This window comes from Tamandua tetradactyla, chromosome 7, assembly GCF_023851605.1.
Source record: "Tamandua tetradactyla isolate mTamTet1 chromosome 7, mTamTet1.pri, whole genome shotgun sequence".
NCBI classification, from domain to species: domain Eukaryota; kingdom Metazoa; phylum Chordata; class Mammalia; order Pilosa; family Myrmecophagidae; genus Tamandua; species Tamandua tetradactyla.
Window position 1 is genome coordinate 12,901,692 of NC_135333.1, and position 27,533 is coordinate 12,929,224.

General features: G+C 36.4%; 1 protein-coding gene across 4 annotated transcripts in view; it reads left to right on the forward strand.

The window, feature by feature from the left end:
- The window catches only part of WDR64 (WD repeat domain 64), a 145,165-nt gene that overhangs the window by 109,101 nt on the left and 8,531 nt on the right, over positions 1-27,533 (forward strand). For 3 of the 4 annotated variants that reach the window (XM_077168461.1, XM_077168463.1, XM_077168462.1), the window contains 9 exons: positions 320-389; positions 1,323-1,359; positions 1,893-2,032; positions 6,148-6,253; positions 8,053-8,111; positions 11,753-11,862; positions 15,987-16,175; positions 20,555-20,660; positions 23,998-24,078. In XM_077168461.1, the coding sequence (XP_077024576.1) occupies positions 320-389; positions 1,323-1,359; positions 1,893-2,032; positions 6,148-6,253; positions 8,053-8,111; positions 11,753-11,862; positions 15,987-16,175; positions 20,555-20,660; positions 23,998-24,078 (898 nt within the window). Of the gene's footprint in view, positions 1-319; positions 390-1,322; positions 1,360-1,892; positions 2,033-6,147; positions 6,254-8,052; positions 8,112-11,752; positions 11,863-15,986; positions 16,176-20,554; positions 20,661-22,670; positions 22,733-23,997; positions 24,079-27,533 lie in introns of those variants that run through there. The other variant, XR_013179191.1, reaches the window with a different exon arrangement.

Below are 27,533 nucleotides of genomic sequence, written 5' to 3' on the forward strand. Positions count from 1 at the left end.
CCCATTCCCTGCATTTCATTGTCAGAGCCTCTGGCACTAAATCTAACTGTAGCAGTCAGACAGGACAGGCTTTTATTTTCCAGGGCCAGGCAGAAACATATTCTAACTGCTGAGGCTCCCCAGTAGCCTCTGTCACCACCATGCTGGTGAACATCTGTTACACAAAGTATAAGGTGTGATTCGTTTCCTAAGTAAATAGCTCAGTATCCACAGATGATGAAAGAAGCAATTAACTGACATTACAGCAGAGAAGAGCAATCTTTGAGTATGACAGATTACCTTAACTTTTCCTCCTTGGGCTTCCTCTTTCAACTTATAGGAGATCAAGTCAGGATTCCATTTGTTCTTCATCTCATTGCGATTCTAGTAAAAGCCCACAGAGTAGCAAGGTAAGCAAGAAATATGGAGCGTGTGTCTTCCTGTTACACCCAATATTGGTTCAAGAATAGTGATATTTAGCATTTGAGCCCCTCCTTTGAGAAAGTAAAGGTGAAAAAATTTGGCATGTGTCTATGTGAAACTTTTTTTTTTCTTTCCTTTCCCTAAAAATCAATGTGTAAACCATTTTCATCAGTTTATCTGTTTTTTTCAAAGCTCCCATAACTATGAATAATCGATACATGGTAATGAATAAAATAAATTATATATCCTATTTTTTTACATTTGTAAAATAATAAGGTAATTTCAGGGTGTATCTTTTGCAAAAAAGTATTACACATATTTCACAGAGGAAAGAGACAGCACATGTAATACAGTGGTTTTCAAACTGTATTCCTAGTTCCAACTTTATGTATTTTTACACATGATGTTTCTCATTAACATTTTGTTTAAAGGAAAATTTCCACTCTAAAAACTGTTTTGAAAAGCACTAGCAGAATAGAAAGAATAAACTTAATATATAGGTAAGAGACAGGCTTGTACTTGATTCCAAGTCCATTTTTTATCTGATTAGATATATCACAATCTCTCAAGTTTCAGTTCCCTCTTAAGTATAAAGGGGCAAATGAAGCCTAATTTTCATGGTTAATAGAATTAGAAATAATATATGACAAGAATGTGACATGCATTATACATTTAATTACTGTCATTATGAAGATATACCTGAGCCACTAGGAAAATGTTAAATTGTGTTGTGGATTCTTTACTTATGAACATGAAAATCAATGCAATACACTTTTTAAAGAATTAACTCAGAAACCATTTTAAACTTAAAGCCTAGAAATGTAAATTCAACTATCTGAAAACTCTACTCATCCAAGTATTTCATTTCCTTACAATGTCATAAAAACATTTTCTTTATTTTTTTATGTCCTCTAATTTAGGGAAGCAAACAAAGTATACATGACAATGAACCTAAAGGTCAGTATGAAATCACCTCTCTTCTTTGTTATAAAAACTTCCTTTGAAATAGGGAGTTTAGGTGATAGATTATTATCAATGAATATATTTTCTTTTGCAAAAAGAGGTTCTCTTGGATTTAGTAGTTCAAGAGGGACTTTTCCCATGCAGAAATTCTATTATGATACATTTAAAAAATACTTATTGTAGATTTTTAAAAATCTGCAACATTACTCAGCATTTTAATCTCTAGTCCACTTCTCTAAAACATACTTGAGTATGAGCTTTCTGGATGTGTAAGATTGATACTGCGTATATATCTAATTTTAGCTGTTCTCTATAGTGTAGAGGTTTTTCAATGGGACCAAAGCTTTTTAGGTCCTTCTAATGATTTTGGATTACACTTAAGTATTTTTTTCTATCATCACAATTGAAACTTAAGTATTTTTTAATGCTTTCATTGCTGACCTATTTTCTTGCCTCTTTTATAATCTATAAAATGTGGAATTCTGAGTGTTATAAATGTCATGATAGCTCATTAATTTCTTCTGTAGGTGAACAGCCAAATGTCATGGTGGGAGAGCAGCAGCCAGTGGGAAAAAAGCAACCTGGTGGCACCAATTTATCAGATTCTCAACCACCCATCCTTGTCACTGCACATGAGGATGGACACCTCCGATTATGGACTCTGGAGGTAATATGGCCCAGTGTTTACTTGGAATAGGAAAGACTGGGAAAGATAAAAAGGATTATTAAATGACCCTTAGCCTTCTTCCATATAGAATTCCAATTCTAATGTATTTCAGTTTTCAAGCCAAATTCCTGATTGTGCAGCCTGCTTGCTAATAATTCCACTCAAACCTTTATTTAAATATGCCAGTTTTGTAACTCAAGAGATCAAATCATTATAACTGCTAACTATTTCAAATCTAGTACAATATTAAGAACATAGATCTTAAAAATACCTTACTTGACCAACATTTATTGTTTAATATGCTCTAGGCACTGCACCAAATACTTTAGGGGATAAAAACATAAAGACAAGACAGCTCATTCCTAGTAAGGAATTTGTTGACTGAATCAAATAAATTAAGACTTCCCACCAGGTAGAAAGTTTCAAGAACTAAGGGATAGTCCATAACCTTCTTAATTCAAGCTGGGCTAATTATGCTACCACAAAATGTCATGAATCACACAGTACTTACCAAGGATGGGTACCTTTCTCCACAAATTTGATAAGCCAAGGTACTTTAGTAATCTCTTCAGTAAAGTGAATTTATCTTTATTTCACATTGAAAAAGTAGTTTTTGGTGCCAGTTTTATCCAGGGCTTTCTTATAAGGCTTTCTACTATGGGCAGGTCGCAGTCTTCATCTCTGACTCCTTACTTTTCTGAGAATCTGTCAAAAAGGAAGTCCTGTATCATTAAGGCTTGGTGGCTGCCTCAGCCCAAAAACCAACCTGGGAGCTATCTTAACTCCGGAATCCCACTTTCACTTCAGAGCTGACCTTTGAAAATTCTTCATTTTGTGTCTTCTCAGCAATTAATTTAAAAGATATTTTAATATTTTGTCAAGGCTTTGCTTAATCATTCTTGTTCATGAATTATATTCTACCATAGTGCAATAAATGAAAGTTTATAGTTATCTTCTCAAAATTAATTCAGATGATAATAGTTCCCTCATAAAACCTTCCAACAGCCTCATGATCACCTGAAATAAAACCTAACCTCCTCATGCTGACTCGTAAAATTCTACATGGTCCAGCCCATGCCTATCTCTTTGACCTTTTCTTCTGCCACTCTCCCCTTTACCTCAACATTCCAGCCACACTGGTCACCTTCAGATTTCTCAAAAACATTAAAGGCATTTCCATCAGAGAGCCTTTTAACCTCCTGCTTATTCTGCTGGAATGCTCTACCCCCAAATCTTCTCATACTGCTTCCTTGTGGTTATTCAAGTACAAAGTTAAATGTCACCCTGTCATGCTCCACCACATAACTCTATTTTAACTCGTTGTATAGTACTTCCCAGACATTTTAGGTTTGCTTGCCTGTTTGGTTACAGTGTTTCTTCCCCACCCCCCCATCCCCTATAATGTAAGCGCCAAGAGAGCAGGGACCTAGATTATCTTGTGCATTTCCGTGTAACCCATAAAACATGCAAAACAATGCTGGGACCATAGTAGGCACTCAATACCTATCTGAATGAATGAATGAGCTCCACATTGCAAGTCTATGGCAGCAGAGCTTTGGACTTAAAAAACAAAAACAAAAACAAAAAAAACCTTTTAATTAGAGAATTTGTGGATTTACAGAAAAATTATGTAAAAAACACAGTGTTACCAAATGCTTCATCCCTGTATTATTAACACTTTGCATTAGTTTGGTACCTTGTTACAATTGATGAAATAATATAATTGTATTATTAACTGTAGTCCACACTTTACATTAGGGTGCATTTCTTTTCAATATACCCCCTTGCATTAGTGTGGCATATTTGTTATACTTCATGAACGAACACTTTCACAATTGTACTATTAACTGTAGTCCATCATGTGCAATAGGGTTCACTGTGCTGTACAGTCCTATGTTTTATCTTTTCATTTTTATCCTAGTAACATATATAATCCACTCTTCTAATAGAAACTTCTAATAGAAATTTCACAGTAATTGGGACGGAGAAAAAAAGAAGAAAAGGATTACAAGAAGACAGAATTGAGTTACAGTTCTAACAAGATAGCAATTTTCTTACAAATGAAATGCCTTTCTCCATAGTGAAAATATCGTTCGATAGAGTCCAGAAATTTCATGACCAGTTTTCTACAGTTTTCACCCTTCACTCTTCACTCTATCTCCTCCCATAGTTTTTCTTACCCTCCACCATTCAAAATTTGTGTATTAGTAAAATATTTTTAAAAGGGAAAGTGATCAAAAAGCAGATGGGAAACCATTCAGTATCTCCCAGTGGTGTTTCATATGCAGACCTGTATTGGTTTGCTAAACCTGCTAGAATGCAATATACCAGAAATGGAATGGCTTTTATAAAGGTAATATATTAAGTTGCAAGTTTACAGTTCTGAGGCCATAGAAATTCTCAATGAAGCCACCTAGGGAAAGATACCTTACCTGAAGAAAGGTCAATGGGTCTGGAACACCTCTGACAGCTGGGAAAACACATGGCTGGTCTCTGCTGGGGTCTTTGGCATCTCGTTTCAAACAGCTTTCCTAGGCATTTTCTTTCTTCATCTCCAAATGTCTCTGGCTGTGAGGGCTCTATTTGCTCTTTCCAAAATGGTGCCCTTTTAAAGGACACCAGTAAGCAATCCCACCTTGAATGGATGGAGAGCCATATCCATGGAAACCACCTAATCAAAAGGTCCTACCTACAATTAGATGGATCACATCACCATGGAAACAACTTAATCAAAAATATCCTACCCAACAATACGGAATGAGGATTAAAGAACATGGCTTTTCTGGGGTACACAAAAGTTTCAAACCAGCATGGTACCTCATAATCCTTTCTAATTTTTTTTCTTTAAATTTGAACTATAAGTACATGCCACTAAATATTTTACTGAATATTTAAAAGATACAAATGGTACATTATGGGAGAAGAATATAAGAAACACTGAAATGGTGACTATAAAACCAACTTTGGTATCCAAACTTTTGGAGGAAGTCATTATATTGTATTCAGTGTCCTTAAACAGTAAAAAGAAATCTTTTCTTTACCAGAATCTTTTAAATAATTTGGGATGAGGAGTGGGAGAAGGCTGGAATTGGAGGACAGAAAGTGATGAAAGCCAAGATCTTAAGTAGACTAGTGATTATGACAACAAAATCCTTACAGAGTCAAGGGAGGTGGCACAATTTGCCATGAGGTTCCATCCTACATCTCATAGGAAAACACAGAAAACAGCAACAGTGTATATGGCAGATATTGGAATACAACACAAAATAGGTATTTTTTGTCTATCAGGACAAAACTCTTCTGTTTAAAAATACAACATATTGGAACAATAACCACCCCTGAGTTGCTCTTGGTATTTTTTTTTTCTGACCGAAAATTAAGAGTAAGCAAAAAGGAAAAGGAAAGACCATCTCAAAGTAAAGTTCCAGGAAACTAATAATGAATTCAAATATTTCCTTCTCAAGATTTGATGTTTATTCTCTAAGAGAGATACTGTTTGTGAAAAAAACAAAATCCTTCCCAGTACTTGGATTATTATAATAAGGTGCTGAAAAAAATCTTCTCACTTTGAATCTTTTATAATTCCTTATCTTGCACCAATATTCAGGAATAGATATTTCTGAAAAGGCAACTAAAACATTCCTATTAAAAACAATTGATCTACACTTAACCCTGAAAAAAAAATGCTTGAAAGGGGAATATGTTTGTGTTACTCCTCTCATGACTCTGTACTAATTGTGAAATAAAAGGAGTCCCCAGTTGAAAAAATGAAAAAAGGAGGTGGGGGAGGATATGTGATGAGAAAAGAGGTTTGAAGAATTTGCATTGAAAGGGTCCATGAGAAAGAAGTAAAAGAATGACTCCAAGTAGAAAGATGATCTTTAATAATCAGAATCTAGATGCTAATAATTAATATTTGCCTCTATCTTTATGAATATGTAATCTCAGGGAGATAAGTGCTTATGGATAATTTCACATTATTATTACAGAGAATCATATAATCCAGTAGTACAGATATTCTTGAGATATGGTACTTATAGAGAAATTTAACTTCAAGTTTGTGAGTCTATAGAATTATCATAGAAAAAGCCTTATTTGCATTATACTTTATTCAGGGAAGACTACTGAAAGATATGCTACCTTTCACCAAACATTCTGCCATTTCTCTGACATCGCTGTATACTGATTCATGTGCCCGGGTACTACTGGCGGGAAATATGGGTAAGTCATTAGTCTTATTTATCCAGCCACAGACATCTTAGCAAGCTACATGATATAAAAATGGTTATAAGAAAAATACACGACTTTGTTGAGACAGAAGAAAGACTAAGAGGTATGCTTAATCATGAGATAAAGAGTGTTAGGGATAATTTACCAAATAAATAGAAGAATGAATGAATGTCAGAAAAACCTATGCAATTCCTAGTGCATTACTTTAGCAAAGCATTCCCTTACTCCCGTCTTTAAATGGTTATATTACTCATCCCTTACCTTATTTTATCAGGAAGAATGTTAAGTTTTAATTTTTTAATCTTTAACGAGTTATGCTGCATTAATCTTTACTATTCAAGGGAATAGTGACATGAATTAGAGAGGAAAAGGCATCATTTCTTTCTCAATAGGGGACTTTACTTATTTCATATTCACTGTTATAACTAATATAGTTGGTCTTAATTCTTTCATCTGATTACTCTTTTTTTAATGCTTTCTTTCTATTTCCTTCCTTTTTTATTTTGGATAAACTTCTAAATTTTCTTTGTTGTCATTGTTGTAGTACTTTGAAATTTTATATGTATGTGTACATTTACACATACGCACAAAAACAGCTTGTAATTTTACTGGGGCTTTCCTTTAAAATTTTAAAAAGCATTTAATCAATTTGTTAGAATTTAGAATGAAACAGGATATTTCCAGCTAAGATGGAAAGCTGAGCCCACTTTCACTTTCTTCTCTCTCCACCACCACCCTTCACTTATTCCTGTTTGTTAATATAATCTTGACATTTGCATCCAAAATGCTGTTACAACATTAATATTTTTAAATTTTATAACTTCTTTTTAATAGCGTTTTTGTCATTTCAAAATTTATTTTATAAGTCACACAAAAAAATCTTGAACCATCATTTGGATCTTTTGGACATTACTGAAAATAATCATATTTCCATTAAGTATTATCAGGAAATATACAATATTTATTTAAAGTTTACTTTATTTATCTGGTTTCAGTGCTTAACACCAGTCTTTTAATGCTCTGATTGTCTTATTTTTATTTTCTAATTTTTATTTATCAGTCAGTCTCTAAAGTGTCTATAGACATTGTTTCTGTTTACAACATAATAGTATAGGAATTTCAGATTAGGTCATTTTTGTTCCGTTTTTAAATAGCTGCATGTTTTTGTATTAATTTTGTCTACTGTTATAAGACTTTTCTAACAAAATACATAGAACTACAAATTTGAATCCATCTATTGAATTATCAGAATGTGCCACTGTTAGGGTTATTCCTTCTTGTCTCTACCCATAACACTTTACTATCACATAACCCATCTACTTCTTCAGATTTGCAGTTTTTCCCTGCTACCTAAAAAAAAAAAAAGAGTAGAGTGGGCTTGGGATTCAAAACAGCTTCCACCACATTATAATTAAAGGAAACGCTGCCTAGATTCTTATGTCTAGTTTTAGAAACCAGCATTTGAATTGTAGTATTAATACCTTTGTAACAGTTTGGACTTCATTTGGTAGTGGTCTAACCATTTTTGTTTTGGCCTACCCTGATCTCTAGAAAAACTTTGACTATGAGTGGGTTCAGCAACTTCATTATGATTTATTAAGCCTGAAACAAAATAAGAATCGCTTCATGTGGAAATTGACAGGAAATTATTACACTTCTGGTTCCTCGGATTCTATTTTATTGCTATTGTAAATGCTTAAATCAAAGCTACTTGGCAGTCTAGGTAGTATTTATTTAGACAACAGATTAACAAAAAATTCCAGATTTCTAACTATTTAAATTTTATGCAGAAGGGCACGTTATCCTTTGCAGTATTGGTTCCTTCCTGGATCCACCTCATGATGAAAAGGTAAAACTTCAGTTTTCCATTTTAAGTAATCAGTCAACACATATTTTTTGAGCAATTTTCTACTTTGGACACCATAGTGTCTCGCCTGCCATATGGGAGACCCAGGTTTGATTCCCCAGGCCATGCACTTCCCACCCCCCCAAAATTCAACAAATGGTACTGCAATAAGGGGGTAGTCACATGGAAAAAGAATGAAATGTGACCCCCACCATACAGCATACAAAAAAAAAAAGGTGCCCTACTCTCAAATCACATATAATATTATGACAAATAATAATGGTCTGCTCACGAAAAAAGAGGGGATGAGTGAGTGAGCATGCTATCCAAGCACTATCCCTTTGCATCTTCTTCATGTTTTGACTTATGTGTGAAGATCTATGTAGAAACGCATAGTTTAAAAGAGTGCCCAGGTCATCTAGTCTTCCTCAGTTTCCATATATGATGCATCTTCATAAAAGGTGTTGTAACTTTTTCTTCAGGCCTAATCTAGTGCCCAGCCATTACTATTTTCAGTAAATTCTTCCTCCTATCTAGTCTAAATTTTCCTTATAATTTAAAAATATTTTATTCTATTTTTAGGTTAATTCAATGTAAATATTACCATCTTTACTTTATATCCATTTGTATATGTACTTCTTGCATATATGGCGATATACAAATATATCTACATATATATCTAGATAAAGACCCAACACCAATTAAAGCTTGTAGCAAGGAGAGGGGACAGTATAATGGCAGAGAATAGTCTCACTCCATAACTTTAATTAAAGCTGAAGTTTTATTCCTCAAAATCAAAAAAAAGATTGCAGCAAGACTTATTGTCCTTTAAGTTAATAATTTATATCCAAAAGCTAACTGTTAGCTTAAATAATATTTTATCTTTGGAAAATAGGATAGATAGATAGATAGATAGATAGATAGATAGATAGATAGATAGATAGATAGATAGATACAAATATTAATACTGTTAATATAGAGATTAGAATTGGATTCCTTGCAGAGTGCTTAGAATGATTGTTGTTTCAAGCATTATTAAATTTGATCTACAAAGTTTTCTTTTTGTTTCAAAGACCCCAGTGTAGTTTTTACAAAGGTCAGTTAGCTAAGTTTAATATAACTGTCTCCACTCAACAGAGGGAGAAGAGTGAGGGGCTGGACTCGGCTCATGTAGAGAGTTGATGGTGACGTCAGGGGCACGTGGAAGGTTATCTAATCGTTCTCTTCTACTGATGATGTTTATCAGTAGTATATTATTCATTTTAACAGATTAAAATTTGATTCAAGGCCTACATCTTTGCAAACGGACTTTATATAAACTGGCAGCCAAGACCTCTCAAAATTCATAGTAAATCTGGAAAACCAATAACGTTATCGTAAAACACTGAATTATAATAACAGTGGAATTTATTTTAAATCATTTTCGCAATTTAAAAGAAGAGAATATTATTTCAATAAATTATTCTAAATTCTTCCATATCCAACCTCATTTTAACTTTTTCTGTTCTTGGGTAAAATGATTATTCAGTTTGTACATGGCTGCCTATTCATAAATATACAACAGAATCTGATTATAAAATGCCTCATACATAGACTAACACATGTGATGGATTAAATCAGTCACATTTTATATTACAACTGCAATGAGAGCCTATTACATCACCCTATAAATCAGAGGTTAGCCTGGCCCACTCACAACATTATTGCTAAAAAGAAGCTCCATGGAATATAGAGATAGAACCATCAAAACCTCTCCACAGGAAGAGAAGTCATATACTTGATGACATATGCACCGAAAAGATGGTCTGACTACAGTGATTTTCAAGCACAGGTTGTGACCTTTTGGGAGTCATGAAATCAATTTAATGAGTGGAAACCAGTATTTTTGTAAAAAGAGAAGAAAATGGAGTGGGATTGGATGGGTTGGGATAGGATGGGGTGGAGTGGAGTAGAATGGAAAGGGATAGATGGAATAGAAAATTTCAGTGTGCATTGCATATAATAACATTAAGTATTCTTTTGTGAAACTTCTTCACATGCATGTGCAAGTATGTGTATGTGTTCAGTGGGTCATGAAGGAAAATGTATTTATTACTGCAGCTGTTATGGCCCAAGTTAGAAGAACACTGCCTTGGAGAATCTCATTCTAAGACAGAAAAGAAACATTGGATGATGTATTAGTTTCCTACCTGCTAAAACCCAGATACCATATAATGGGGTGACTTAAACAATAGGAATTTATTGGCTCTTGTCTTCGAGGCTAGGAGAAGTGCAAAATCAAAGCATTGGGAAGGTGATGGTTTCTCCCCAAAGACTGTGGCATTCTGGGGCTGGCTGCGGGCAGTCCTTGGTCATTGGTATTTTGTCACATAGCAATGCACATGGCAATGTCTTCTCCTTTCTCCTCAGGGAGAAAGGAAGACTTCCAGCTTCTGGCTGCTCCATGGCTTCCCCTTCAATGTCCAATTTCCTTTACTTATAAGGACTTCAGCCATATTGGATTAAGGTCCACTCTCATTCAGTGTGGGCACACCTTGACTAACATCTTCAAAGGTCCTGTTTACAAATGGGTTCACACCCACAGGACCAGAGGTGGAGAACTGAATGTGCCTTTTGGGAGGATGTGATTCAATCTCCAGATAACCAGATGTTCTTAAACAGCTTTGAGACAATAAGAAGTAGAAAAATGCAGAAGATATTGCTCTGGCTTTATAAGTACAGCCAGAGGGAACTGAATCAGAAGGCAAAAAAATGTAGGGGGAATTGTGCCTAGCATGTATAAAAGTCTGAATGAATAGAGGGTTCCATGACAGAACTCCCAAGTTGCCCGAACTCTAGCCACATGAGTGCTCCTAGGAAATATTTCTGGGAACTAAGGTCTGGAAGAAATAGTCTTAGTCAGGTTCATTAATAAGAGAGGGTGATATTACTGCAGAGCAAGCTCCTCAGTTAATATCTCTAGTTCATACAATCTAGAAACATCTTCTGAGACCCATTTATGGACTTTAAACTTGAAGATAGCCACATCTTGAAGGAGCATACCAGTCAAACCTTATGATGTCTTTGAAATTTGAGCTGGACCATCCCTTTTGTTAATTTCGTATAATTTATAGCTTCTCATAGAAACTTGTGCCCCACTGTTATGCAAAATAGCTAGGTCTGTCTCTGGATAAATTTGAAAATAGAAAAAGTATTTTTGGCAATATTCCTTCTGGCCTTTATCTATCTCCTTCCATTCTTGATGATACTCTCAGTCCCTTCAGTCACTCTTGATCCCCTCAATCCCCTTGGTCCCCCCATCGAAACACTCTTGGTCACAATCATTTTCCTAGTCCTTTTCTATCACCAAGCCATCAACTTAATGTCATGTAAATGAATCACTAATCCTCAAATGATAAATTGCTAAATAAATAAAGATATTTCCTCTCCCAGGGATATGTGCAGATTAATAAATCTCTAAAAATGGAATTTTAAGAGGCTCTAAGAACAAGAGAAGAGCTAAGCTGGGATAGAGACTAATTCTACCTTATTTAATCCTCTTGCACAGTATCTACACCATTCACTCATAAGTTTGACTTTATAATAAATGATTTTGCTCAAGATTGAATTCTTACTCCAGCATATGCTTTATTGTTGCAATCTAGAAATTCAAGCAGCTGCTGTCCTGGCGTGCTCATGCTTTAGAAATTATTCAGTTAATCTACGTAGAAGACAAACAAGTGGTGCTTACTGCCTCCATTGATGGCTCAGTAAGGTATGGATCTCTTCATCCTGTGATTCAGGGTTTTGAGTATGAAGTGTATTCATTTCTTAGGCCTGCCATAACAAAGTATCACAAGTTGTTGGCTGAAAACAACAAAATTTATTCTCTCTCAGCTCTAAAGACTAGAATTTTAAATTCAAGGTGTTGGTAGGCCATGTTTCCTCCAAGGCTGTAGGAGTGGATCCTTCCTTGTCTCTTCCAGCTTCTGGTAGTCCCATATATAACTTACCTTGTGGCAGCATACTCCAGTCTTTGCCTCCATCTTCACATGGCTGTCTTCCCTTGGTGTTTCTGTCTCTGTGGTCAAATTTCCTTCTCTTTATAAGGACATCAGTCATAATTGGATTTACATCCCATTCTAACCCAGTATGGCTCCATCTTAACCTAACTAATTGTATCTGCAAAGGCTATTTCCAAATAAAATCACATTCAAAAGTTCTAGGTAGACATGAATTTAGGGCAGACATGATTCAATCCAGTACAAAAGGTGAAGGATTTTAAGCTAAAGTTTAAGTTACAGTCTAGATGTAATCCTGGTAAGCTGATTATAAAAGGAGGGTATGCAGCTCAAAAGAGTTTTTAGAAGATAGCCATCAATTTGGAATTATTTTCCATGCCCAAACTTGGAACCTGTTATGTACCCTCATCTATATTAGATGGTATAATGAATATTCTAACCAAGTGGTTTTATGCAAATTATTTTGCAGAATTAAGCAAGATAGGTAAGTCAGAGAGATAAACCCAAATCCTGGGAAGGCCATAAAGGAAGATACAGGGTCAGATGTCATGGGAAAATCATATAAAAGTGAAATTCAGCTAATTATTTCATTGGCAAGGTGATTGATTTTGTGAAGTCTATTTGTTTTTAATTACCTAGATAATTCTAAATACATATACACAAATGCTACAAATACATCCATAGAGAGAGAGAAAGAAAGAAAGGAAATGTCACGACATGTCTTAAGAAAAATTGCTGCATATTAAAATGCCCTAAAATCAGGGTTATGATTTATCATCTTAACAGAATGAAGTTGGGTAAGATCAAGAGAAATAGAGAGGCTTCAAAATGTAGTTGAGGACCCAGAGCCTGCCCATACCAAGAAAAAAAATTAAAATTCAATAAGGGTTAGCTACTATTTAAAGAAAAAAAAAATGTAGTTGAAGAGTTTAACAAAATGAAGAGAAAAAGAAACCAGTACTGAACTAGTGGCACTGAACTAGAATTCAATTGCCCCTGTTCTAATATTAGCTCTAGCAGTGAACAAGTTGTGTGAACTTGAGGCTAGTGAGGCAGGCAGGGGCCAGGCAGACTTTAGCAGGCATTATAAGGGATTTGTGTCTTAACTCTGAAAGAAAAAGGAAGGATTTTAAGCAGGGGAGTATTATGATCTGATTTATATGTTTAAAAGATAACAAGTGGGGGGCTGGCCACGGTGGCTCAGCAGGAAGAGTTCTCACATGCCATGCTGGAGACCAGGTTTAATTCCTGGTGCCTGCCCATGAGAAGAAAAAAAAAAATCAAAAGATAACATGTGGGGAATGGATCATAGAGAAAAAGAAATATAGGCAAGGAGACCCCCAAGTCTGTGGACTAGGGTAGTACCAACAGGGAATTAAATAAGTGATTTGGATTTGAGAGCTATCTAGGAGGTAAAATCAATAATATATAAATTTTAACTAGGAAGGGAGGTAAGCACTGGGAAATATCAATAATGACATTTTGGTATATACAGCCAGTGGTTTCTGGCATTTACAGCTAGGTGAGTGTTGGTACCATTCATTAAGATAGGAGACACTAAAAGAGGAGAAATGTTAGAATGGGGAAGAATGAGGGAGCACTTTTAGAAATGTGGAGTTCAAGATGAGTCTGCAAGGTAAGGTCCCATTTAGGGGCAAATAAAGCTGCTTCCTCTGTCAGGAAGGAGATCTGATCATTTTATTTATAGGAAAAAGTAAGAACATGAAATTATATCACTATAAAGGTCATTCACAACTCCGTCCCTTGGGTTTCTGCTCCAACTTATTTTCATCTCTGTCAGCAAAAGTGTTAATTGAGGATAACACACACATTCCCATATACACATACACTGTCTGTGCACACACCTCTATTTGAGCATCTCCTGCTCAAACTAGTTATCCTTGGCTTGAAAAAATTTCTTTGTGGTTCCTTCAAGTATCTCCCTCGATACCCAGTTCAAAGACCCTAGCTCTATGAATAGTAATCTCAAAATGCAGTTCTCTTCCCAACTAAGCCATGACTTTTTGCTAATTAAGGCTTAGCCCTGGGACACAAGATAAGAGATGAGTATAACGAAAAAATTTCAAGAAAGCAAAGTGAGGTTCAGGGTAGCTAAGGATCCATATATTAGGGAATGAGGTTGAGAGTCAGGTCAGTCATCTGGGAGAGCTCTACATGGAACATGAAGCACAAGGAAACAAGGAGACCAGAAGCCACTTCAACCCTGGCCTAAACAGGATGAATTTAGAACTGTTCCAAAACTGGTTCCTCACCCCTCTAACTTTTTGAATCTCTAGCATTGAAAGGGCTGGCCAAGCAAAGGTTTAGGCATTTATGTGGTGTTGGGGAATTAAACTTTGTAAGATATATAAGATGCTCATGTGACATTCTCAGGACAGTGTCAGGTATAAGAAGTCTTGATTGGATAACTTTGTTTCTGTCTCCTCAGTTTCTGTTTCTTGAAGCTGGGATACTGCTTGGATTTTGTTGAACCTATTCTTAGTTCCTGTAGCTTACTGTCCTCCTTTTGGGCCATAGCAGCAAGGCACATGATGATTATTCCCAACATTTGCTACTCTGTGATTAAAATAAAAAAAGAAAACAAAGATCTTCCAAATGCTATTCTAGCCTTACATAAGATATTCTCCTGATGATGATACTTTTTATTACTTCAAACAACTTGGGCTCTTTGGAAGGATCTCTTGTAATAACTTACAGTGAAGTAATGCATTTTTTTTTGCCATTCTACTTCAGAACTTAACTGTAAACATTAATGTGGTATTTTCACTATAGTATTGTGGATGGAAGATGGGAGGGCTTTGATGATAGTAAAAGCATTATCACATCTCTCCTCCCCCAAGTTCTACTGATGCTGGTACAAAAAGGAGATGCCTAGGATATAACACATTCTAAGGCCTAAATCAACTAATACACCATCAATCAACCTAAGTTTTAATTGTTCTGTCTTGAATGGGCAGTGTTATTTTAGGAAAAGATTTGATAAATGAGTACCCTAAGTACAGATGCAAACATTGCCATTTCCTGGAATGGTTGTGGTAGAAATATAACTGATAAATAATGTTGAATGGAAAACCATAAAGGAGTGGTATGATAGAAATCAAGGCAGAAGAGAGCTGTTGCAAGCAGTAGAGAGTACACATTTTTAGAACATGCCATTATGATGAGCTCCACATTGTTTAATGGAGAGAATCTTTGCTGCTGGTTTAAAATCCCCAATGGCTAAGAGAAAATCTATATAAAATATCAATAATGACATTTTGGCATATACAGCTAAGTGGTTTCTGGCATTTACAGCTTGGTATATGTAATGTTACAGTTTTAGCAGGACTGGTTTCCTGAGGCCTGGGCATTTAGACTTCCACCACTGAGGGCTGAGCTTTGCTGCTGTAGAAAGCTCCATCTCTTCTACTATGCAAAGGCCTAACCATGACAAAAACAGCACTGAGCTTTGCAAAAGTAAAAAATAATTTTTCACTAACATTTTATTCTCTACTGGGGAACTGTTCTCCCTCCCCTAAGCCTTTAAATATGCTCTGATCTCACTCACAAACAAGCAAACCATGAAACTAGTTCTTCTTCAATCTTTGGCTATCTGTCTTCTATAAAAAGGAATCTATATCTTTACCTCACTGTCTCCTATTTCTTTCTCAACTGTTGCAATGTGATTTTTACCCATCACTCCATTGAAATTACCCTTTCTAGTGTCATCAGTCACCTTTCAGTTGACAAATGTGCCAAATGCTATGCTTACTTTTTCATTATCTGAGTTATCTCTCTGACAAATGATCAAATGAACAGAATAACTTTCAGTGAATTCCCCAATTATTTTGTTTTCCCTCCCTTTGTCTTCCCTTAGGCTCTGGCATGCCCTCAATGGCCATTACTGTGGATATTTTGGACAGCGAAGGAACTTTGAAATATCACATACTGCTGATTTCATTTTGCCTTGTGATGTTAATGAACATCCCATAGAAATAAAAGAAGAAAGCAAATTCACAGAGAAGAAGCAGAAATATGAATATCCTCTGATATTTGACAAGGAAAAGTAAGACCATTGGCTTTTACTTAGATGGGCAGAAAAGAATAGAGCTATTATGATTCAGACACTTTGTTGGTCATAGGGAATTCAAAGGTAAAAATCCCAGAGCTTGTTGTCAATAACTATGCAGTTCAGCGGAAGGGGGAAATGTGTAAAACAAAAAGCTACAATTCAGTATAGAGCTGCTGGGAACATCTAATTCTTAAGATTATCACAGAATAGGATTTAGCCAACAAAGACCAAAAAAGCAATTGCCTAAACAAAGGCGCCTGATATATGAAAGACTATGAGATAGTTTTTTGAGACGTGGAGTCCATGGAGTCGTGGGGAGGAGACAATAGAAGAACAAGAAAGAAAAGTCTGTAAGGGTTGGATCACACTGGGCTTTTTGTGGGCCAATATAAGAATTTTCAACTTTATAGCATTCACTGTGACAGGTCTGAACAAAAAGACAATAAATTTGGTTTTCTAGATTTAAATCTGAGGAGCTTGTAAGACATTCATGTAGAGGTATTTGGTAAGCACTGAGATATATGCCTGTTTGGAGTTTCAAAAACAGGTCAGGGCTGGGGACATAAATGAAATCAGAAAGAAAGATAGATGTTAAAGATTGAGATGGTATAATCTAGGAATGCCTAGAGTGTATGATAATAGTGAAATGTATAAGGTACAATTTTAAAAATGTTTTTGCATGAGGAAGAACAAAGGAATGTCATATTGCAGGGTGCTGAAAATAGATGGTAATTAATATTTTTAAATGTCACCTTATGTGTGAGACTAAAGAAAAAAATGTTTATTTGTTACAAAATTTATATTTTGACTAATGCATTTCCTAATACAACTTATGTAGATAGTTTGATTGAATGCCATAAGTACTTGGAATCTCAGGTAGGACATGAGATTTTGCTGGTTTATCCAGAGTGATGCCCCGATGAATCCCAGAGTGATTCAATCAGTGAGTGGAAAAGTATCTGCAAAACCCCCTTCGGGGAATGATGAGAATGGGGAGAAATTCAACTTCCCCAAGTTGAATTCTCGATATTCTCACAAGCAGCGTGGACAACCAAAGCTATAGGCTGGGCGCCCAGTCTTGGGGTTTGTTCATATGAAACTTAACCCCACAAAGGTTAGGTCAAGTCTACTTAAAATTTAGGCCTAAGAGTCACCCCCAAGAGAGCCTCTTTTGTTGCTCAGATGTGGCCTCTATCTCCAGCCAACACAATGAGCAGTCTCACCACCCTATCCCTCTCTCTGTGGGACATGACTCCCAGGGGCGTGGACCTTCCTGGCAATGTGGGACAGAGATCTTGGAATGAGCTGAGACTCAGCATCAAGGGATTGAGAAAAACCCTAGAATGAGCCGAGATTTAGCATCAAGGGATTGAGAAAACCTTCTCGACCAAAAGGGGAAAGAGGGAAATAAGACAAAGTGTCAATGGCTGAGAGATTCCAAACAGAGTCGAGAGGTTATCCTGGAGGTTATTCTTATGCATCAAGTAGATACCATCTTGTTATTCAAGAGGTAATGGAGAGGCTGGAGGGAACTGCCTGAAAATGTAGAGCTGTGTTCCAGTAGCCATGTTTCTTGAGGATGATTGAATAATGATACAGCTGTCACAATGTAACTGTATGATTGTGAAAACCTTGTGTCTGATGCTCCTCTTATCTACCTTGTCAACAAAGGAGTAGAACATATGGAATAAAAATAAATAATAGGGGGAACAAATGCTAAAATAAATTTAGTTTGAAATGCTAGTGATCAAAGAAAGCGAGGGGTAAGGGGTATGGTAGGTGTAATCTTTTTTTTTCCTTTCCTGTGTTCATTTTATTTCTTTTTCTATTGTCTTTTTATTTCTTTTTCTGAATTAATGCAAATATCCTAAGAAATGATGAATATGCAACGAAGTGATGATATTGTGAATTACTGATTATGTATGTTGATGTTTTATTTTGTTTCTTTATTTTTTAATTAATAAATAAATTTTAAAAAAAAACAGGTCAGACTCACTAACCTCTATAAACTGAATATACTAGCAAACTCATTCATGGTGGTTAATGTCTAGAACATAGGTCACCAGCAGATAGAATGGGGCTAGAGAGTAAGGAGCTGATGTTTAATTTTGTGCAGAATATGTCATGTCGATTGCAAATGTTTGGAAATGGATGAAAGTGATGGTAGCCCATTACAGTGAGTGTAGTTAACAGTGACATGTGTGGGTGTGACTGTGGTTGAAAGGGAAAGTTTAGGGTTGTGTATGTCACTGGAAGGAAAGCCAGAGGATGAAACCTGGGGCTTTATAACATAGAGAACCTCTTCAGAGTGAAAATGTTATGGAATTGATTGTGATAATGAATGCACAACTCTGTGAATACACTAGAAGACATTGTGCATTGTATGGTATGTGAATTTATCTCAATAAGGTGGCTTTTTTTAAAAGGCAAAAAAAAAAAAGAGATATCAGAGCTATTGATAGGACATTGGAGTCATCAGCATAGTAGTATTGTCACTGTGGATAAGTCACTCAGGCCATGTATATAGAGTAAAACAAAAACAACTGAGGATAAAATTAAGAAACAATAGCCTTTAAAGAGCAGCCCAAGGAAGAGATATTAGTGGAAAGCATTAAGAGAGAATGACCAAAATGTTGAATGGAAAGTCATAAAGGAGTGGTATGATAGAAATCAAGGCAGAAGAGAGTTGTTGCAAGCAGTAGAAAGTACACATTTGTAGAACATGTCAGAGAGATCAGATCACTGGGATAATAAAAAAGCAAGCACAGGATTTGGCACATTTGTCAACTGAAAGGTGACTGATGACACTAGAAAGGGTAATTTCAATGGAGTGATGGGTAAAAATCACACTGCAACAGTTGAGAAAGAAATAGGAGACAGTGAGGTAAGGACATAGATTCCTTTTTATAGAAGACGATAGCCCAAGGATTGAAGAAGAACTAGTTTCACAGGTTTGCTTGTTTGTGAGTGAGACCAGAGCATGTTTAAAGGCTTAGGAAAGGGAAAATAGTTCCCCAGTAGAGAATAAAATGTTAGTGAAAAATTATTTTTTACTTTTGCAAAGCTCAGTGCTGTTTTTGTCATGGTTAGGCCTTTGCATAGTAGAAGAGATGGAGCTTTCTACAGCAGCAAAGCTCAGCCCTCAGTGGTGGAAGTCTAAATGCCCAGGCCTCAGGAAATCAGTCCTGCTTAAACTGGTAACACCCAGCAGTCCAGAACTGGGGGTTAAGTATTGAGGAGATGACTAGGTTAAGTCTAAAGTGGGAAGAATCAGAAAAACCTGTGTAAGATAAAGTCCCTTAGCAAAATTACGAATGAGTCAAAGCTGGAAAGACTCAATGCCAAAAGATGGTAGAAGAGTTGTAAATAGGAATTGAAGCCAAAAGTCAGAAGTCACACAGAATTTGGATCAAAACAGGGGCAGTTTGAGAGTAGGGCAAGAAGTGCTCCAAATAAATGGCAAAACCACACAGGAGTGTTCATGGCTAGCTCTGGCTGCCCAGTAAGGAGCACTGAAGAAGACAACTAGCCAAAATGTAAGAGTTGGCATAGTGGAGCCTAGCCTAATCAAGCAAAGTTGATCAGTCCTACCTCTGGTTAACTGCTGAGCCTTGAACTTCCATATATCTTAGTACTTAACACAATGTAATTTAATTTGTTACTATATGTGTTCCTCATTATACTGTGAATTTCTTGAAGGCTGAGAATGCGTTTTTTATAGATTTTTGTATCTTCAGTTCTTAGAAGAGTGCCTAGCACATAGTGGGCACTCAAAAGATACTTGTGGAATGCATAAAAGAAAGACTAATGAATTGTAGAGGCTAAGAAAACAGTTGCAAATGGTACGTACAGGAATATGAAATGGTATGATGTATTTGTTATAGCTAGAATATAGGCTATGTGTTCAAAATAATGTTCTTGTTAATAAGGATGTATGACTTTACTGTAACATACTGGACCTTCTTCTTTTTCTGTAGAATGACTCCATCTTAGGACATTTTAATTTATTGCCTTAAAAAATATTTTTAATGCTGTGTTATGATTTACTAAATATAGACATAAGTAGAGGAAGCTTCCCTGGGTCAAATAAAAGTCAGGCATTGGTTTTGTAACACAGGTTTCCCCTTCTCTATAAGGTTTTTCCCCCAGTGGCTGTAAATGAATTTAACTACATGGAATGTTCAAGCTTAATAAAAACATCTTTGGGAAGTCAAGTGGAATGAGTTAAGTCCAGACATAAAGTTGTTGGGACTGGTGCCAGAGAACTTAAGGACCAAAGAGGGAAGGACATAGTGGCTATTTCTGGTTGATAAGACAGAAAAGAAAAGGGGTGGGTACATACTTAATATTTCTTCTTGTATCTTTACGTGCAGATGGAAAAAGATGAGTTCAATGTCTTTGCTTTTCAAACGTGTACCTCCCAAGCCCTTTGAAGTGGAACGGGATTTTAAGTTTTTCAAGTCGCTTTCTTCACCCAAGGTATCTTAAAATACAAACAAACAGTTTTACTCTGCTGAATTCAAACACATCCAGTAAAATGGTATATTAGTTCTCTATTTTTGGTATAATCAATTACCACAAACTTGGTGACTAAAACAATACAAATTAATTATCTTAAACTTCTGTATTTCAGAAGCTCAACATGGATCTCACTTGGCTAAAATCAAAATCTCTGCAAGGCTGTGTTCCTTTTTTCAGGTTCTAAGGGAGAATCAGTTTCCTTGCCTTTTCCATTTTCTAGAGGCTCTGCCCCTTCCTTGGCCATCTTCATCTTCAATAGCACTGAATTACATATTGGAATGTGGATAAAGGGGGAGATGTTTGATTGTATATATGGTACTAAAATAAAAAATTTGTTTTTAAATCCATGGAACTGTACAACACAAACAGCTAATCCTAAGCTAAACCATGGACTATACTTAATAGTGCAATTATAAAAATGTGCTTTCACCAATTGTAACAAATGTACCGCAATAAGGCAAGGTGCTAATAATAGGGTGGTATTGGGAATCCTGTATTTTATGCATGAGTGCTCTGTAAACCCACAACTTTTCTAATTGAAAAAAAAAAAAACAATTTAATATAAAAATGGTCAAAACTTGAATAAGTACTTCGTAAAAGGAAAAAATTGCTAATTAGCACATTAAAAAGATGCTCAATCTCATTAGTAATTCTAGAAATGCCTATAATAATACTACAATATAAAATTCCACATCCACTAAATAGGCAAATATCAAAAATTAAGGGTTGGTGTGCATTTGGCACAATCAGAACACTAATCCACTGGTGGTGGCAGTGAAAATTGGTAGAACCACTTTGGAAAACAATATGACATTGTCTAGGAAAGTTGAAAACAGACCTACCTTACTGAATACCCCATGAAAACCCTTGAGCATGTACTTCAAAAGACAGATACAGTAATTCTCAGAGCAAAACTGTAATAGCAAAACACGGAAAGCAGCCCAAACATGCATCAACAGTATAAGAGAGAAATAAATTGAATGAATGAATAAATTATATTCATATAATGGAATATTATAGAACACTGAAAATAAATGAAGTAGAGTACCAGTCAAACATGATTGAATGTTTGAAACATATTATTGAATGAAAAGAAGTTTTGAAGAAGAATACATACATTATGATTTCATTTATGTAAAGGTCAGGAATAGGTAAAACTATGCAAAATAGTGCTTTGATAAAAACATGTAGGGCCCTTGTTAGTCAAGATGTAATGGAGGCTGGAGGGAACTGCCTGAAAATGTAGAGCTGTGTTCCAGTAGCCATGTTTCTTGAAGATGATTGTATACAGCTTTCACAATGTGACTGTGTGATTGTATCTGATGCTCCTTTTATCTACCTTATCAACAGACGAGTAAAACATATGGAATAAAAATAAATAATAGGGCAAACAAATGTTAAAATAAATTTAGATTGAAATGCTAGTGATCAATGAAGGGGAGGGGTAAGGCATATGGTATGTATGAATTTTTTTCTGTTTTCTTTTTATTTCTTTTTTTGAACAGATACAAATGTTCCAAGAAATGATCATGATGATGAATATGCAACTATGTGATGATATTGTGAATTACTGATTATATATGTAGAATGGAATGATCAAAAGTTAAGAATGTTTGCATTTGTTTGATGTTTTTTGGTATTTTTTTAAAAATTTAAATTAATTTAAAAAAGCATGTAAGGCAAACTATATAAATAAAAATAAGAGAATTATAAATGCAAAATTCAGGATTGTGATTATCTGTGAGAAGACCAAAAAGGACTGAGACCATGGAATGGCTCACAGAGATCTTCAAAGTTCATGGTATTTTCCCATCTTTTAGAACAGGGCAGTGGGTCCAGGAATGATTATGTATCAATGCTTTTTATAGTACCCATATTTTGTAAGTATTTTTATCTACTTAATTTTAAATAAATACTTAAATTTAATTTTCAAATAAACTTACCTTTCTGTGCATCTTCTCCCTGAAGACAGGGTGATCGGCAGGGGAGAGCACTGGATTTGGAATCTGCAGGGCTTGGGTTAATCTTGGGTAAATTATTTTATCTGTTTCCTTATTTAAAAATTCCTCAAAGTGTTACTGTGAGTATTAAATGAGAAAATGCTAGTACCACTTCCTCCAAAAGTCCCAACCTCTCCCTGTTTCTTGCCTTACAACAAGTTCACTTTTCTTTTTCTACATTAAATGAGAATTATATGCATACTTAACTTTACCTCCCAGCCCCACCACATAAGCCTTTTGTGGGCAAAGATGTGTTCCTAGCACATAACAGATATTCAGTTTTGTCGAATAGGTTTAAGTAGTACAACCTCGAAATAAAGACTAATATTCACTTTTAAAATTCCTTCAATTTAGAGATAATAAATCATTAAAAAGCAATAATATAACTGAACCATTAAATAAATTTGAGGAAATCTTAAGGAAAGTTACAAAGCCCTTGAAAAAACTGAATACCACAAAGCTTGCTCTCTTCTCACCATAACTTTGTCTTCTCAATTTGTTCATCAATTAACAAAAATTTAATGCTAAAGTTAGGTTGAAATACCTGTTATTTAGGATTATGTGATTTTCACCAGTAGCCATGTTTTGTTCATCCCTTTTCATTCTCAACTGCATACTATTTATCTATTCACTTCCTTCCTATTAATTTCTTTTTGATGATATTATTACCAGTTAATAATAATAATACAAGGGTTCAAAATCTTACATTTTCGTAGCACCTTACTATATACATTGTCTTACTTGATTTTCATAAGCAGTCAGTGGGAAGGAACTTGCTCGAGACCATGCAGCTAATAAGTGCCTGTTATAGATTGACTCATGTCCCCCACAAGGACGCATTCGGGGCCTAACCCTCAGTCCTATGGATGCAAACACATTTGTAGAAAGGATCTTTAAAGGTGTTATTAGTTAAGTTGAGGCCAAACTGAATCAGGGTGAGCCTTATCCAGTATGACTGGAGTCTTTATAAGCAGAGGAAATTCAGACACAGGAGGAGACAGAAGCAGTCAAATGGCCATGTGACAGATGGAGATTGAGTTATGGATTGCTGACAAGCCACTGCCATAATGCTATAGACTTCGGAGAAAGCATGATCCTGTCAACACCTTGACTTTGGATTTCTAGCCTCCAAAAACTGTAACAAAATAAATTATTGTTGTGTAAGCCAGTCTATTGTCTTGCTATAGCAGCTCTGGCAAACTAAGACGGGGCAGCATGAGGATTTGAACCCAGGTATTTTGATACCTATGGAATGTGCTCTTTCTATTAAATACATTCACTTCTCTGTTTTGCAGATTCGAAGATATGCCTTGGAAGGTTTCCTGACTGAAAACAGAGAAGCAGGGATTGTATTTGGTTCTCTACCTATATACAGGGTGAGTTGGAGCTTTATAGGACTTACAGTAATAATAGAATAATAAAGATTCTGACATCTTATTCCTGATTCCGAACTACCAAGCAACATTGGAAAAAATCACATAACCAAGCAAACAGATGCTTTCATAGTGTCTTGTGTCCAAGACCAGAGAGGGTTTGGTTCTGTGTGGCAATGGCGTTTCGTGACTTGTTTCTGCCATTCCGCATGGTAGCTATTTTAAACTTTACCCTGGTTCTCTATTACCCATAGGATAAAATCTGAATTCCTTAGCCTGGCATACAAACCTGTCAAGATCTAGTTTCTGTCTAAATCATATGACATCATTTCCCAACACACTCTCTCCATGTTCCCTCTACTCCAGCCTGGCCAAATTACTTGCCTTTCCTTAAACATCATTGTTCTCTCTTACCTTTTGATTTTGCCCGTACTGTTCCCTTTGCCCAGAATCCATCCTCCCCTCGTCTCCCATCAAATCTCTACCCATCCTTCAAATCTCCACTCCAGGTATCTTCTGTTGACTTAAAAAACTGATTAAATCACCAAAAAAATAAATAAATAATAAAACAATTAAACCTAACATTTCAACATAATCTTATTTCTTCTTAATATGTTATTTATTCTTCCCAAGAACATGTTCATTGCAATAAGTATAAAACATTTAACAGATAAAAGGAATGCTTATAGGGTGAGCTAACAAGAATCAATAATGGGCATGAGGGAAGGGGCTGTAGTTTCAAACACCCAGGCCTTCTCAACCACCCCTTCACCCCCTTCTCCCACCCTCACCCCGACCTCCCACCCCCACCAAATTCACAGTAAAGAAGTAATCAGGACTTCCTGGAAGATGGTGGCTTAGTAAGACGGGCGGATCTTAGTTTCTTCTCCAGGACACCTACTAGGGGAGTAGAAACGATACAGAAAGCGCCCAAAGCCACAACAGAGATAAAAAAGACAGCGTACCCCATCCTGGAATGGCTGGCTGGCTGAGAGAAGCAGCTCGGGTGAGATCGCCGAGGCGCGCGGGCCTCACCAGGCGGGGTGGCAAGCGGCCGGAGTTACTCCCTTCCCCCTTCCCGGGCCGGCTGGGAGAATTGGAGAGGCGGCCCCCTGAAACCAAGGCGGCTGGCGCCCACACCACGCGCAGCCCCCGGACCAACTGAGAGAATTGGATCAGAAACCCCCAGACCGCGGAGAACGGTGACGGGTGGGGGAGGCCCCTTCCAAACCCGAGACTCCCGGGGAACGTGCACTCTCTCGGGCGGGCCGCTGCCGCTGGCGCCCTCCCACCACGCTTGTTGCCCAGGGCCGACTAGGAAATTCGGACGGGCTCTTTCCCTGGCTGCGGCGACCAGCAACCCTCCCTGCGTTCGGACCCCGGGCCGGCTCAAGCCGCTTCGGCTAGCGAACCCCCAGGACGGCGAGAGTTTTCCAAAGTTTAAGGTCCCACAGCACCTTTTACTGGTGGGACCCGCAGACAAACGTGTGCCACGAGCGCCACCTACTGGGCAGGATAAGAAAAACAGAACCCAGAGATTTCACAGAAAAATCTTCCAAACTTTTGGATCCAATACCCAGGGAAATCTGTCTAAATGCGCAGACGCCAACAGAAGATAACGGATCACGCTCAAATAATTGAAAATATGGCCCAGTCAAAGGAACAAACCAATAGTTCAAATGAGATACAGGAGCTGAGACAACTAATGCTAAATATATGAACAGAAATGGAAAACCTCTTCAAAAACGAAATCGATAAATTGAGGGAGGACATGAAGAAGACATGGGCTGAACATAAAGAAGAAATAGAAAAACTGAAAAAGCAAATCACAGAACTTATGGAAGTGAAGGATAAAGTAGAAAAGATAGAAAAAACAATGGATACCTACAATGATAGATTCAAAGAGACAGAAGATAGAATTAGTGATTTGGAGGATGGAACATCTGAATTCCAAAAAGAAACAGAAACTATCGGGAAAAGAATGGAAAAATTTGAACAGGGTATCAGGGAACTCAAGGACAATATGAACCGCACAAATATACGTGTTGTGGGTGTCCCAGAAGGAGAAGAGAAGGGAAAAGGAGGAGAAAAACTAATGGAAGAAATTTTCACTGAAAATTTCCCAACCCTTATGAAAGACCTAAAATTACAGATCCAAGAAGTGCAGCGCACCCCAAAGAGATTAGACCCAAATAGGCATTCTCCAAGACACTTACTAGTTAGAATGTCAGAGGTCAAAGAGAAAGAGAGGATCTTGAAAGCAGCAAGAGAAAAACAATCCATCACATACAAGGGAAACCCAATAAGACTATGTGTAGATTTCTCAGCAGAAACCATGGAAGCTAGAAGACAGTGGGATGATATATTTAAATTACTAAAAGAGAAAAACTGCCAACCAAGACTCCTATATCCAGCAAAATTGTCCTTCAAAAATGAGGGAGAAATTAAAACATTCTCAGACAAAAAGTCACTGAGAGAATTTGTGACCAAGAGACCAGCTCTGCAAGAAATACTAAAGGGAGCACTAGAGTCAGAACCAAAAAGACAGAAGAGAGAGGTATGGAGAAGAGTGTAGAAAGAAGGAAAGTCAGATATGATATATATATAATACAAAAGGCAAAATGGCAGAGGAAAATATTATCCAAACAGTAATAACACTAAATGTTAATGGACTGAATTCCCCAATCAAAAGACATAGATTGGCAGAATGGATTAAAAAACAGGATCCTTCTATATGCTGTCTACAGGAAACACATCTTAGACCCAAAGATAAACATAGGTTGAAAGTGAAAGGTTGGGAAAAGATATTTCATGCAAATAACAACCAGAAAATAGCAGGAGTGGCTATACTAATATCCAACAAGTTAGACTTCAAATGTAAAACAGTTAAAAGAGACAAAGAAGGACACTATATACTAATAAAAGGAACAATTAAACAAGAAGACATAACAATCATAAATATTTATGCACCGAACCAGAATGCCCCAAAATACGTGAGGAATACACTGCAAACACTGAAAAGGGAAATAGACACAAATACCATAATAGTTGGAGACTTCAATTCCCCACTCTCATCAATGGACAGAACATCTAGACAGAGGATCAATAAAGAAATAGAGAATCTGAATATTACTATAAATGAGCTAGACTTAACAGACATTTATAGGACATTACATCCCACAACAGCAGGATACACCTTTATCTCAAGTGCTCATGGATCATTCTCAAAGATAGACCATATGCTGGGTCACAAAGCAAGTCTTAACAAATTTAAAAAGATTGAAATCATACACAACACTTTCTCGGATCATAAAGGAATGAAGTTGGATATCAATAATAGGCAGAATGCCAGAAAATTCACAAATACCTGGAGGCTGAACAACACACTCTTAAACAACGAGTGGGTCAAAGAAGAAATTGCAAGAGAAATTAGTAAATACCTCGAGGCAATGAAAATG